Raw genomic sequence first — 14,174 nt, 5'->3', positions numbered from 1 at the left:
AACAAACACACACACACACACACACACACACACACACAAAACAACACACAAACACACACATCACATACATACACACCACACACACACACACACACACACACATACACACGCACACACACACGTACATGCAATCAACTATGAAAACAGAGAATAGCTACGACAACTGATTCTTGTCTATAAATAATCACTGCTCGCCACAATAACCTCCAGTTAAAAGTGCGAACAAGTATTCCACCTCGATTATCACACCCGTGACACGCACGCTCTTAACATATCAATAACAAAAACTCTTTTGACTGTCCCTATGTATCTAACATTCACATCGTATTTAAGTAATGCTCACACACCACTCCTATTTCAGTGTCCTGCACACTGATATAAACACAGGAGCAACCACTTCAGATTATCTTCTTATATTACTGTCAGTTACACTTTAACCCATCATGTAGCGTCTGCAGGCTCTATGCCATGTATGCCATGTGTCTATGCTCACTGTCTCACCTTTACTGCTGATAATTTCTCATTGGGGCGGGTAAATCAACCTGGTGTTAGTAGCTCCATTTAAAAGTAGATGCTTTCTAGGTCACAGTTTATTTAGTTACAACCTACTGCAATATTTCCTTAAAAGGTTGTGATAATCAGGTCACCTGCTGGCTCTTCCCCTAGATACTATTGGCACCGATGACTGATTGTGTAATACATCTTTTATAAAAAGTGTGTATCTGATGGGTCTTACAAAGGAAACTTTATAATGCAAACACACATGCACCCAAACACATCCAAGAACACCACAATGTTGAGCTCACCTGTATACTTCATAGCTTCAGGTGGTTTTCAGACAACAACATCAGTCAACTCAATTATTGTGCTGTATTCATGTCGCCAAGTTTAAGGTATAAAAATTTAATTACAAAAGATAACTCTAACTTCATTTTGTTTTTATGCCACTTTATTTCTTCATTATTATTTGTGTACATTTAAGAAAACTCAGATTAAACATTCAACACAATAAAAAATGAATTAAAATACATTTGATTCATCACAAAGCAGCTGAAAAAAGAAATTACATGGTCAATGTCATCCTGGCAGCAGTTCCCTCACATTAAAGCAAAATCATAAAATAACATGTTTGATCAGATTTGGAGATGTTCCCTCTTAGACTACTTATTTCTGGGAACAAACTTGAGTTTTATAGGCTGAACTGGCTGAAACTTCCAGTCAAACTGAAGTGGAATCTAAAAAAGAAGAAGAAAAGAAATGGATGTAACATCAGTGACAGGACAGCAGAGTACCATGACAGTCTGAATGTGGAGGTTTGCTGCTCTTACCATTGTCTCTTTGCATGTTTCCAAAGTGTACTTCTGCAAGAGATGGACAATAACCATCTTCATGACGAGGAGGGCGTAGCGCATCCCAACGCAGTTACGAGGGCCGAGTCCAAATGGCATGTACGCGTATGTGTTCACCTCCTCCATGTTGTCTTTACTGAACCTGCAGATACAGATCAAACAAACTTGTAGATATGTATAATCAAGACACACCTACCATTAGATTGAGCCATGATTTCCTTGTACCGGACTCGTAGACCTACCAACGTATAAAGTACGGGGCATAAGACATCCGGCAAACCAAACTACTTCTAACTAACATTCTCAAACAGCTCTCATGTTCCTCCGCCCAAAACTCAGGACCCATTGCCACGAAGGCCCTCACTCCACCAGTACGACAGAAAAAAACCTAAATAATCCAGACCAAAGTCCATTACAGCGGGCCGCACACTTACAGATTAAAAAGGCAAAGAATGAAAGAAACGCATTCTCCAACCAGACCCCTATGGGCACTCTTGTCTCTAGGAACCACATGCATTCGACAAGAACTAATAACAATGATTCAACCATGAAACCGCTGCAACAACACTGAAACAACGATAAAATATGTTGAGCGGCGGTATGCTGTATTCTGCTACATGTACTACTCAATATTGCAAATCACTCCCATCAATGAACCTTACATCACCCTCCAAGAAGGCAACCATACCAGTTATTGAACAAACCCACTCATTAACTACCAAAAATAAACAGACAACATAAAAAAAGCATACATAAACCCAATATACACAGTACCCTCGACCTCAAGTAAATTAACAAGGATGACCATCAAGGACGACTTCTGAGTCATACTTGTCTTGATCCAACCCTACCAACATCCTTGACTCTCCTAGCTTGAAGAACCCCTCATGCGCGGCAAACACACCAGTGATGCGTGATGTCTTCCATCTGGGCAACAACCACCACGCGAGAGATTCCCCAATTGTGGTACTCTATCACAGATCGATTGGTGAGTCCAGTCCACAAATGTCACAGTAGTTCAATCGCATCACAAACACAATAACATCGAGAGCGGAATTGCGAAAATCCATGTCACAGATTCTACATTCCAAGTAACTATACCTGCGCCCACATAGTTAACTGATGTAGAACCGGTCAGCTCTCATATATATATGACATCTATCCTACCTAAAGAGCCAAAAATAAAAGAACGAAGCAAACATAAAATTAGACCATTATAATAGCACAATTCAGCTAGTCCAACATCGCAATCAACGCATTAAAAATCACGCCAACAAAATACTATGCATGAACCCAAACATTACCGTACACTCATCCTTCAGCAACACTTAGCTTTCAATTTCCTCTACGTGCTAAAGTCCCTCAACCATCCCAGATCGCGATGGCCAATAAATATACAAACTGGATTCTCATCGATAGAAAGTGACTACTGGTGGTCTCCGTAGCCTCCAAAGATAACCGACAAAGAACCCTGGGAAATTAAAATCTCAGAACCTCGTTCACGTCAAAACACAATATGAGAAACAGAACCTATTATACAATTGATCTTAAGAGTAGCAAACAATCACATATATCACCAACAATAACTTACGATCTTCTCCACTCGCCCTTTGAAGTGCGTCTATCAGCCACACTAGCACCCTTGACTAGCCAAGAACCAAAAGTCATATAATAGAAAGGTAGTAGTCGGATGCTGACAGTTCCACACCCCATCGTCCTCGGTCGGGAGATGGGGGTCAACTTTACAGGGAGCACCACCAAACTCAGGGCTCAGTTCTAGGCCACCTCCTCTTCTCTTTATATCTGCTTCCTCTTGGTTCTGTACTGAGAAAGCACGGCATTGCTTTCCACTTTTATGCTGATGACTGTCAGATCTATGTCCCTCTAAAGAAAAAGGCACATACTCCACACAGCCATAACTTCAGTGTCTTGATGACATTAAGGCTCGGATGTCTCTTAACTTTTTAAAATTCAATGATAAAAAGACAGAGGTGATGGTTTTTGGTACCCCCACTGAGACCCCCAATGTGTATTTAGATACCTTGGCCAAGTGTGTTAAACCAGCTGTCACAAACCTGAGGGTCAAAGTGGACTGTGATCTGAAGTTTGACAATTAGATTAAGGCAGTGGTAAAATCTAGCTTCTTTCAGCTTACTTCTGTGGTAAACACATACCTTTACTTGGCTGTTCTTCATCGTTCTTATACGTCTTTTCTGGGATCTCACTCTGGATCAACACCTGCAGGAAGTCTGCTCGAGCCTACATCAGAAAAGACAATATTCAAATGTGCTCACATGTGATGATTGAGAGTCAACAGCAGAAGAAAATTATCAATAATGTTTGCGGTGTGCATAGACTGTATATAAAAGATGGCAAATGATTTCAGGGTTTGCCCTAAATTATTTTCCCGTAGCTTACAGGGAGCGAGTCCTGTGGTTTCAAAGCTAGATGTATGTGGAAAACCTATACATCTAGCTTTGTCTCTCATGTCTGTAAACATTTGTGATGAGCTGATGGCCTCTGTGACTAGTTTCATGTCCTTTTCAATCAACAATAGGTTTACTTTTTAAATTATGGTCCCCAATATAGTTGTAAAGGAGGATAAAGCATGCTCTACTATGTGAATGACAGGTTGCCAGTGAACATGCAGTATCCCAAAAGCTGCTTCTGGCTTTAAAATAATCAAGATAGAAACATCAAAAAGACAACAGGACGTGTATGGACACAACAATGTTGATGTTCCTTTATAAATTTAATACTTACAGATTTGTCTTCATGATGCTGGTTTTTAAATTTCTTGAGGAGGTTGTAGAAAAAGTCAACACTGTCCTTGGGTATGATTTCCATGTTCAGGAACTTTGCCAGACGTCTACCAAACGGAACTGCCACTGAAAGGAGACCAGACCGAATACCGGTAAGCAAAATTTGACATCCTGCAGATACTATTGAGTTTGCTTTCTGAAAACAAATCATTGAATGAGTCTTTAAAAGTCAAAAGAAGGACATACTTATGAATAACAAAAGCCACATTTTTAATTTAAGGAGCTTCTGCGCTTGAACATTAACTGGATCATTCTGATTGTTTATGGAGTCTGTCTCCACACTGAAAGAAGCACTGGTCACAGTGTCTAAACTGTAAGGAGCCACAAACCTATTAGAGTTGGAAAAGACAAGTGATCAGTGCATTATTTATTTTAGGATGAACAATTTAATATGTTTGCATATTTCTGATTAACAACATACTGTTTGACAGTGATGGGTTCATCCAAATTCATTTCCTCAAGTTTTGCAACAAGTCGTTCTGCATAGCGAGCAACGAGGGGAAAAACCTTTTTTATATAATGGAGACAAAATAAGAAAATTATGTTATTAATATTCTGTATATGTTAAATGTCTGTCAGATATGTAGAAAGAAAACAGATCAAAACACACTGATTATGTGGTACATTTTTTGTAAACTCGTTTTCTCTATTTTGCAAACTTTAACAATGTCTGTGAAAAAAATAAGAACATCTCTGGGAACTGCTGTCTTTTTTTATACTTTGTATATAGTTTAATCACATTAGTGGTTATGTCTTGACTCATACTCAATCATCCAGGTAATGAAATCCAGAAAAGTTGATTCTGTTCGCCTGGACATGGCGTTTTCAGTGGGCGAAATGTTTCATCACCTTTCACCCATTGAAAAAGAATACTTTTTGGGATATAAGTGGTTAACGAAATTAGATATATCACACCTTTCACGTTATCACAGTGCTAAACCACTGGGAAGCATAAATGATAACACTACCTAAAGTGGCGAACAAACTGCATATAACCAAAAACTCACATACATCTTGGCCCATTACTATACTGTAAAGTCCTCTAATAAAAATCCAGTGATCAAAACATTGATACCTTGGTAAATGAAAATAATAAAATGAATGTTCTCGCATTCACTTACATTATCGCATACCCGAGCAGGTCTCAACACATAATGCTCTTACGTATAATTCCACTGACATCTCTGCATATACTAGCCTCTTTTCGCATTAATTCACCTCAATAAGCATATAACTTACCTCATTGCTTACGTAGTATAATTGACACAACACAGAGAAATACAATAGAGCCCAACAGGAATAAGTACAAACAAACAATCATATACCTAAACATCACATAAAAAAAAATACTACAGTGTAAAGAGGATCGAGCATAAGTATCGTTCACATACATAGATTATAACCAATAATAGTTTGTTATTATATCAATTGGGGAAATAGATAATTTATAACTATACACAAGATTCGTTTATTCACCAACTTACTCAGTAGTAATCGACAGATCCTGTTTAATAATGATATTGACAAAAATAACTAATGTTCACATATTACTACTTCAGATGATGTACCATCCATGCACAAGTGTGCAAACAGTTGCTAACACTAAAGTTACCCTGGAGAAATGAGACTGATAACATGTTGAAAATTCACACACTCTTTTTAAAAACATCCAGACTGTACAGAATATGTCATCATAATGTCGCAATCGATTTGAATTGGTTTTAAAGGACCAATCAAGTCAAAAACCCTCAGATAGACCGTAACCAATCCAGAAATATACACTTATGAATTTCCATCAACTTAATCAAAAACAAATAACTCATTATACACAAAAGCATAGAATATCTTTACCCACAGCAGTCAGCTACGACTAAGACACAGTTTTAACTTTTTTGGAGACCAGATCACCTCTAGACCCAACCTTACCAAAAGTGAAATCTTAATTATGTCTATACCGATCTGCTGATTTAGATCCTCAGCTTCACTATGTTCGCTTCCTCCTGCATGCTGCGCTGTGATGAATTCCAACTCAAAGCGTACGAAAAATATATGAAGCCAGTGATATATCACTCTAGGAAGGAACATCATATCTGTTAAGCATGATGTATTGTGAATAGTCAAACATTCCTCTGCAGTTCCCAGCTTGATATTCGCGAAAGTAAGATGCGCATTCAGGGAATGATCGGAGGAACTCAGCCCAATACTGAGCATCAAGCACTAGTCAAACTTTACGTTCTAAATAAACACAATCTTTCGACGGGTCACTGTCATATCATTAGTTTACAAGCAATACACACAACAACACCAGCATACAACAGACAAATCAAAAACAAATGGTACGCACCGCGGTAAAAAACTCAACCTCGACGCATTATCTAATCGTATTCAGACTTATACGAGCTCTACCTAGATGAGAAATAGGATAAGACATGGCTAGTATGAACTATACATAAGTTGTATAACATGAATTATTATCTTGAATTTCTAGTTTCACGAGAATTGAACCAAAGCATGACTGCCTACAGCTAGGATGTGAATTAGATAGAAAAAAAATTGTAACCTACTCATAATATATACTAAGTCGTATAGTATTCATCATCTAAACCCAAGTTATTATAAACAAAATTCTAAAACGTGTCACCGTTAAAACGAACATTGCATAGACTATTCAAGGCGCACAATGTTACCTCTCATCCTCCAGAACAAGAACTAACAGGCTCTCGCACCCTTTGATCAACCGTGCACCGCGCTATTGTACACATCCTACAGCAAACTCCAGGCTTGCGCCCAGAGAAAGGACCTATGCATGCCAACGAACTGGATGCCCATAAGCCTACCTCTAACACTCACCGCAGACCGGTCTACATGTCCGTCGTTGTCTTCTCAACTCCGTGCCAAAGACCAGAGACCATACAGCTTCTAAATGGAAAATACCGTATCAACGTTCTCTTCTATTCTTGCTGCTAGGGAACACATCCAATCGGCGACTAGAAGACTTGCAAGAGTTCCCTGATCCGAACAACACTAGCAGATAGAGCTGCCAGGCGAAAGGGCCACTTAATACCTAATAAGATCCCTCACTCAGCAATTTTGCGACAAGTTATATTAATGCACTACATCTAGGGGTGATGAATGCAACAATGATCTTACAAAATACACGGCCACCGACTGCGGAAGCAAAAGTATGATCAAAAACATATTCAAGAAATAATAGTCTTAAACATGTAATCTGTCACACCTATTAAAAAGCAAAAAATAAAATAACTACATAACCAAAGTACAAATTATGCAATCGTATCCATATTGCATGGTGACAAATATCTCAAAATTCAATATCTGTGTAAACTCTAGTAATAACGGTTACCTCGCACGCCATTCGCAATAGCACCTGATCAAACCTAAAACTTACTTTGCTCATATCCCTTCTATCAACAATTCTCACATAAGTTCGCTTTGTCTTAGTTAATTCAATTTCGTACACACCCGCAATTCTCATCATACACATTCTCATTAGGCAACAATTACCTCCACTTAGTTATCATCAGTGCCTGCGTCATATAATCCGTACCCGCTTTAACGTACTGAAATTAAATGCGTCCACTACAGCACGCCTCCATATCAAGTCAACAATAAGTCACCTAATTCCTATAGTCCAACGAATCACAAGATTAAGCATTGCGAAAGAGTTCTGTAGCAGCACGGCATAAAAAGTGCCTCTCTGCTCAGCCACACACGGTAGTTTACTGCTCGTCATTCGAAATTCTTGAGCACACACCAAACAAGGAATCACACTCCTCTCCGATCCTGTCGATCGCCGTCCCACTTAACAGTCCAACAAAAATAGTGCAGGAACTTACAGACTACAAGAGTAACTCACAAAGACGAAGAAAGGTATACATAATTGGGAGCATCGACACCTATCAATGAGAAATGGCAAAAGCAACGTAAGAGAAGAATATCCATCAAGTGTTTAAATGAAGTATGCTCTGAATGACTGTACACATGTGTTAATGTACATTATCTGATGAATCATTGTCATGAATCTACTTATAGTCCCTGAATCAAGACTAGATCCTGATTTAATCTGCTCATATGGAACACAGATGCTTATCTCTGCCCTAAACTCGCATCTCTCTCAGAGTCTGAGCTCACCGAAGTCAAGAGTAACATTGCAAAATCATACCATGCGATGACTCAGCCGCCACATGGTGTAACAGGTCAGCCGACTTGCGGCCACATTAGTTGAGCTAGGTTCTACGTATTTGTATTGAACAAGATGAAGTGGTGATGCTTTGACCACCAAGGCTGTCAGCACGCTAAACATCCCGTTAGCACGCACTTGCTACTTGCATGATATGCGATATAGTTCGTCTCTTGTCGCAATATGGATCCTGCAGCCCCAGAATTACTTCTGCTATTCCCCAGCGCACCTCTTGTATCTCTTACACAGATTCCCTAATCTCAGAATCTCTACAGACATCCCCATCAACCAGAATGACAGTCCAGCTAGAATCTGATAGCTTCGTGCGCACCCTAGCCACGCTGATCTGCACAGAGAGCTCGCAAAATATCTAGATTCTTTCTTCGATGTGGCCAAATTGATCAGAAGTCTCAATGTCAGCAGTTGAGAAAACTTGAAAATCAGAGGGACATTGATGTAATTCAGGCAAAGCTAAATGTCTACACTGAAGAAGAGGGAAGGGATGGGACACGCAGTCCTCCATTCAGCAAAGTGAGTGATGCACACCCCTTCGCTCACCACATCCCAGATCAAGAACGGCAGGTTGTGCAAAACGAGACATCATTGGTCCAATCGCTACAAGAGTCATTAGCTCTCACTCGCTTGCCAACTCCAGAACCTTCTGTATTCTCGGGCGATCCTCTGAAGTTTACAGAATGGAGCATAAGCTTCAAAGCCCTCATAGAGAGACGATGCTCTGACCCTGCAGACAGGCTATTCTACCTGCAAAAGTACATAGCAGGTGAGGCAAAATCCTCTCTTGAAGGCAGCTTCTACAGAAAAGATGAAGAAGCCTATCAACAAGCATGGGATAGGTTAAATGCTAGATATGGCCATTCCTTTGTAGTGCAGCGGGCTTTCAGAGATAAGCTAAATGGGTGGCCGAAGATTGGTGGAAAGGAATATCTCAAGTTAAGAGAGTTCAGTGATTTCCTCCAAACATGTAGTAATGCCATGCCTCACGTAAAGGGCTTACAGGTTCTTAACGACTGTGAGGAGAATCAGAAAATACTAGTCAAGCTTCCTGATTGGGTGACATCTAGATGGAACCGTTATGTCACAGAGCAGCTAGATCGGGGCAACGACTATCCAAGCTTTCATGAGCAGCAGACCTATGATCGACACAAAGGTGAAAGACATACGATGAAAAATTGTACGGCAAAACCGGAAAATGAGATACTCAACAACTTGTCATGAGTTTTGCTTCCTTAATATCTCTCTAAGGTCACGCTCGCATGCAATCAAGAGAAGTTCGTCGAACAAACAGCTTAGATCTAAGCAAGTATCACCAGACAAAAGCGACCAATGCCCCAAAGGACACACTAGTACATTTGCCAGACCCCCAATACCGCCTGAAACCCCAAATCCGAATATCCATAGCCCACTCCAAAGTGCTCGAACCTGCTTGTTTGGAAAATCAAATTAGGAAAACATAGCAGGCCACACCTCAGAAGACAATTGAATCGCCCACTATGCCAACAGCAAAATTCCAAAGCGCCAGTTTAATTTGAGCAGTCAGACCAACGTAACCCATTCCAGACACAATGCCAAACAGGCTATCATAGACAGTCTGTAGAGAGGATCAAGAACCATCAATAAAATTGATCATACTTGAAATAAGTTGGGTTATTGCATGTCTATAAAGAAATTGTCACAATTATAATGACTGAATGAACAGTTTACATCCCAATGTGCTGCCATATGCAAAAGAGAAACTCGAACATACCAACAGCCATATGCATGAAAGATTGCGTTACGTACTACAATCAAATCAGAACACAGGCACCATTGAAAACTGCCCCAGAGACACGCAGCTACCTAGTGCTCCATCTTTCACTCTTCGTGATGCACCACACAAGCGCAGGGATGAGATGGTGCCCCCACTCACATGCAATGAATAACCCCGCAACAGTCCCCACACGATCTGATCTTAAATTCTCAATCCAAGTCGACATCTGCTTCGCTCGCCGACACTTGGAGAATCCCTAGAATATCGCCACTATGTCCTGGACACCTAACAAGCCGCAACATATGGGTGTTGATCAGAGGAGGGCTGTATGCATAAAGATACACAACCACACCAATGGAGACCAGTTGAAACTTAAACTTTGCACCATGGTATAGGCTAGAGACATCGGTCCTCGTGAGAGACAAGACCTAAAAGCAGATCTTCAAGTAGGAGAACTTTTTTCTTAATGTTAACATCCCAATCAGTTGCCTCCCAGCAACCCCATTCACACGAAAGACTTCGTAATCACTACTTGGACCGCCTCACACAATACTGATATTCACACTTTTGTGCAGACTAGTCCAACTAAATAGCAGATCTTAACATCCTTTAACATGGCCCAGGAGACCGCCGTTGATGGAACTGTGGTGTGTTGATTGTTGATGGATACACTGCCTCAGAGCAAATATCACGAGAGTTCCAAAGAGAGTGACTCACGTCAACCGCTAGAGAAAAAACCGCGGAAACACCAAATAAAAAGAAGGCACAGTCTGAAACCTAATGAGCCTTTTCCAACAGTCGCACTAGGAGACGCTATATCAATGTTGTACTTGGCTAGCATTTGGTGGAAGCGCACCACAGCTGTCAGGCTAAAAGCAAACATTAGTAACAGGTCTATTTATTGAAGCACCAAGAACCACTAGTCTGACAGAGGAACGTAAGAGGTATTAGATACCACCACTCCACTCACTACAACAATTTGCATACATACAAGAGCCGAAGGGAGCCGTTTCAGTAATGTATTCAAGCGGAACAGAACAACGAACCCATGAACAGCACAAGCGAAAAAATACAGAGGAATATCTCCAAGAACGATATCCTCAAGACATGCTTACATGCAGGTCCTGAAGATCAAGAGATCCTAAACACCACAGAGCAATCAAGGCTAAAAATTTCGCGTCATCTGTACAGATTCAAGCCTCCCTCCACATGCACTATCATAACACGCACATCCAGGAACGATCACACGGGATCGCGGTTATCGTGGAGCTACGAAACGCTTCGTTAAGTTCTCCCCAAGACAACAAAGAACCAACCTCGCGTTGGATCCCCCCCCCCCGATGAGTTTGTCAGGTTAGAGCAGAGCTTAAAGACACAGAAGACTGAGACGCAATCCACCAAGAATCAATAATACATGCCAGTACGGCTGAAGATCTAAAGAGGAAGCTGGACAGAGATCCCAAATTCAAAATAGATTACGTGAGATTTATGGAAGGTGTCTTCAAGGATGGAGATGCTGAGAAAGTGGAAAACCAAGCAGAGCTGGGGAAAGTCTGGTATATCCCACATCAAGGAGTTTACCACCCCAGAAAACCAGGCAAAATCAGAGTGGTTTTCGACTGCTCTGCAAGGTATGAAGGCACCTCCTTAAACGACCATCTGCTAACAGGACCTGACCTCACAAATAGCCTAACAGCCGTGCTGTGCCGCTTCCGTAAATATCCCATCGCAGTCATGTGTGATGTGGAGAAAATGTTCCACAGGTTTCATGTGAGCGAGAATGATAGAGACTACCTGCGGTTTCTCTGGTGGGAAAATGGAGACACAAACTCTGAACCCAGAGAGTACCGCATGAAGGTTCACCTGTTTGGAGCATCATCCTCCCCTGGCTGCGCCAATTATGGCATGAAACACCTTGCCAGCCAATGTGAGAAAGAGTACCCCTCCGCAGCTAGCTTCATCCAGAAACATTTCTATGTCGACGATGGTCTCATAAGTGTAGAGTCGGTGGGTAAGGCAATTGAACTGGTCAAAGAAGCCCAAGCCGTGTGTGCCAAAGGAAAGCTGCACCTTCACAAATTTCTCTCCAACAGCCGAGAGGTCCTTGACTCTGTCGATGTTGCAGAGCGTGCTACGGAGGTAAAGGATGTTGATCTTAATCACGATGATTTACCAGTTCAAAGAGTGCTAGGTATAAGGTGGAACTTAAAAGGACTATACAAACGTTTGTATCAAGCAACGCGTTCTAGTTCATAGGATCAAATTGTAATGACATGCTCCTATAATCTCTCACCTTCTTCTAACTGGTCACCGATAATACTTTCATTACCAGTTCAAGATCTAAGTGGAACCTTATATTGTTATGGAAAGTGCAAAAACCTCTTATCTCTTTTGTGAGTATCACTCGATCACTCACCCGTGCACGTAGCTCTATAAAACTCCTTTTGACTGTCTTGTATTCCTTCATCGTATTTAAAAATGTCACACACCACTGACAATGTTTAAACAGTGCAACCATTTGCTTTATTTCTCATTGTCTCTATGAGGGATGAGGTCGACTACCCAGCCCTCTGCCTGAGTGTGGGGATTATTCTGCCCCATTGCTCACTCACTTCCTAGCCCTATGAGCAAACATAGTCTTTTAGATATGCTGGAGGCCTCCTAGACCTGGGTGGGATCTTTCTCCCAGCTTCAGGAGTCTGCTGGCTGGCCTCCTGTGAGATAGTGTCTGGAACCGACACACTCTGTGCAGCTGGAACAGAGTTCTCAGGTGAAGCCTCTGGTGGATCGACAGAAGTCTCCGGTGCCCCAGGTGTCCGTGTAAGATGGTAACGGTTTCTTCTCAGCGTGCCCTTTGCTGTCTCTACGATGTAGGACCTCGGTGAGCCTGCCATGGACACGACTGTCCCTCTAGTATCCGTGTCTGAGACCCACACTTTGTCTCCAGGATTGAGCTGTAGCATGTCATGTGCTCTGTGTCTGCGGTTGTAGTTTTGTCTTTGTTTTTGTCTGTACGTTTGTAGCTTTGAGCTTGTCTGTGTCCGTACCTCTTGGATTTAGCTGTGATGGGATGACAGGAATAGTTGTCCTTATCCTCCTACCCATGAGAAGCTCAGTCGGGCTGTAGCCAATGGAGTGGCCCGGTATGCCATAAGGGCGAGATAGGGATCACCAGACTTTTTAAGAAGACTTTTGATGGTCCTGACTGCCCTCTCGGCCTCGGACAACACCCCCAGGGCTTGCTCTGTATGATCCAAGTGCTGAAACGTGCGTATCAGCTGACTCATCTTCGTATGGCTTGGGAGCAGTGCTTCTCCATCGGCACGCCGATTTAGGGTGGAAACCAAAACCAGTAGCATACACTTCAAGAGCTCTCAGCGCAACAGAGCAGTGATATGCTCACATTGAGAAAGAGGCCCTCGCTTCAACTTGGGCCTGTGAGAGGTTTGCAGAGTTCCTAATTGGGAAAACATTCCACATTGAAACAGACCACAAACCTCTGGGGTTTTAGCCATGTGACATCCAGTCCCCACTTCCCTCAGGATGGGTGTTCATACTGGAGTGCAAAATTAAAACCAATGGAAGATGGACAAGAAAAGTTCAAAGCCATCAGGTGCTCAGTTTAGAAAAAAGAGAAAAGAAGAGGAGGAGAAACAAAAGATGCAGGTAAGCAGATGTGTGATTGGATGATGGCAGCTCATCCTGAAACAATCAGAATACTTTATTAATCCCTGACGAAATTATGTGTTACAGTTGCTCCAAGAAGAAATGGTAAAAATAGTAACAGTAACAGACTAAACTGCAAACATTATGTTACAGGTTTTAATATTAATCAGTCATTGTCAGTTGTTGATTTGTCCTGTTGTCATTGTATGACGAATTATGATGGCTGTTTGCATACTGTGCACTCTCTCCCTTCATGTGTGTGTTTCTCTGGTGAGACTCAGTGTGGTTCCGACAAGTTTTATGTTAATGTACAATCCTTAATATGTTTTGTGTGTGTGTGTGTGTGTGTGTGTGTGTGTGTGTGTGTG

General features: G+C 41.5%; 2 protein-coding genes across 2 annotated transcripts in view; both read right to left on the bottom strand.

Moving 5' to 3' along the window:
• LOC102311580 (interferon-induced protein with tetratricopeptide repeats 5) overlaps positions 1-14,174 on the bottom strand; it is a 29,191-nt gene that overhangs the window by 12,724 nt on the left and 2,293 nt on the right. The window lies entirely within an intron of this gene.
• Positions 3,266-4,756, bottom strand: LOC121811828 (cytochrome P450 3A40-like). The gene is made up of 4 exons (XM_042215158.1): positions 4,593-4,756; positions 4,358-4,500; positions 4,113-4,237; positions 3,266-3,608 (listed from the first exon to the last, which is right to left on the bottom strand). The coding sequence occupies exons 1-4, from the start codon at positions 4,622-4,624 to the stop codon at positions 3,501-3,503; spliced, it is 408 nt and encodes a 135-aa protein (XP_042071092.1). The 5' UTR covers positions 4,625-4,756; the 3' UTR covers positions 3,266-3,500.

Source organism: Haplochromis burtoni, unplaced genomic scaffold (genome assembly GCF_018398535.1).
Source record: "Haplochromis burtoni strain Fernald_Lab_line unplaced genomic scaffold, NCSU_Asbu1 Contig_665, whole genome shotgun sequence".
Taxonomy (NCBI): Eukaryota; Metazoa; Chordata; class Actinopteri; order Cichliformes; family Cichlidae; genus Haplochromis; species Haplochromis burtoni.
This window is presented reverse-complemented; position numbering and strand designations above follow the sequence as displayed.

Bases quoted from the DNA above. Each gene is read 5' to 3' on its own strand.
- LOC121811828 (XM_042215158.1), bottom strand. From the start codon at position 4,624: ATGAATTTGGATGAACCCATCACTGTCAAACA. The intron at 4,501-4,592 runs GTATGTTGTTAA...CAACTCTAATAG, and splicing joins GAACCCATCACTGTCAAACA to GTTTGTGGCTCCTTACAGTT. The intron at 4,238-4,357 runs GTATGTCCTTCT...GTCTCCTTTCAG, and splicing joins GTGGCTTTTGTTATTCATAA to TGGCAGTTCCGTTTGGTAGA.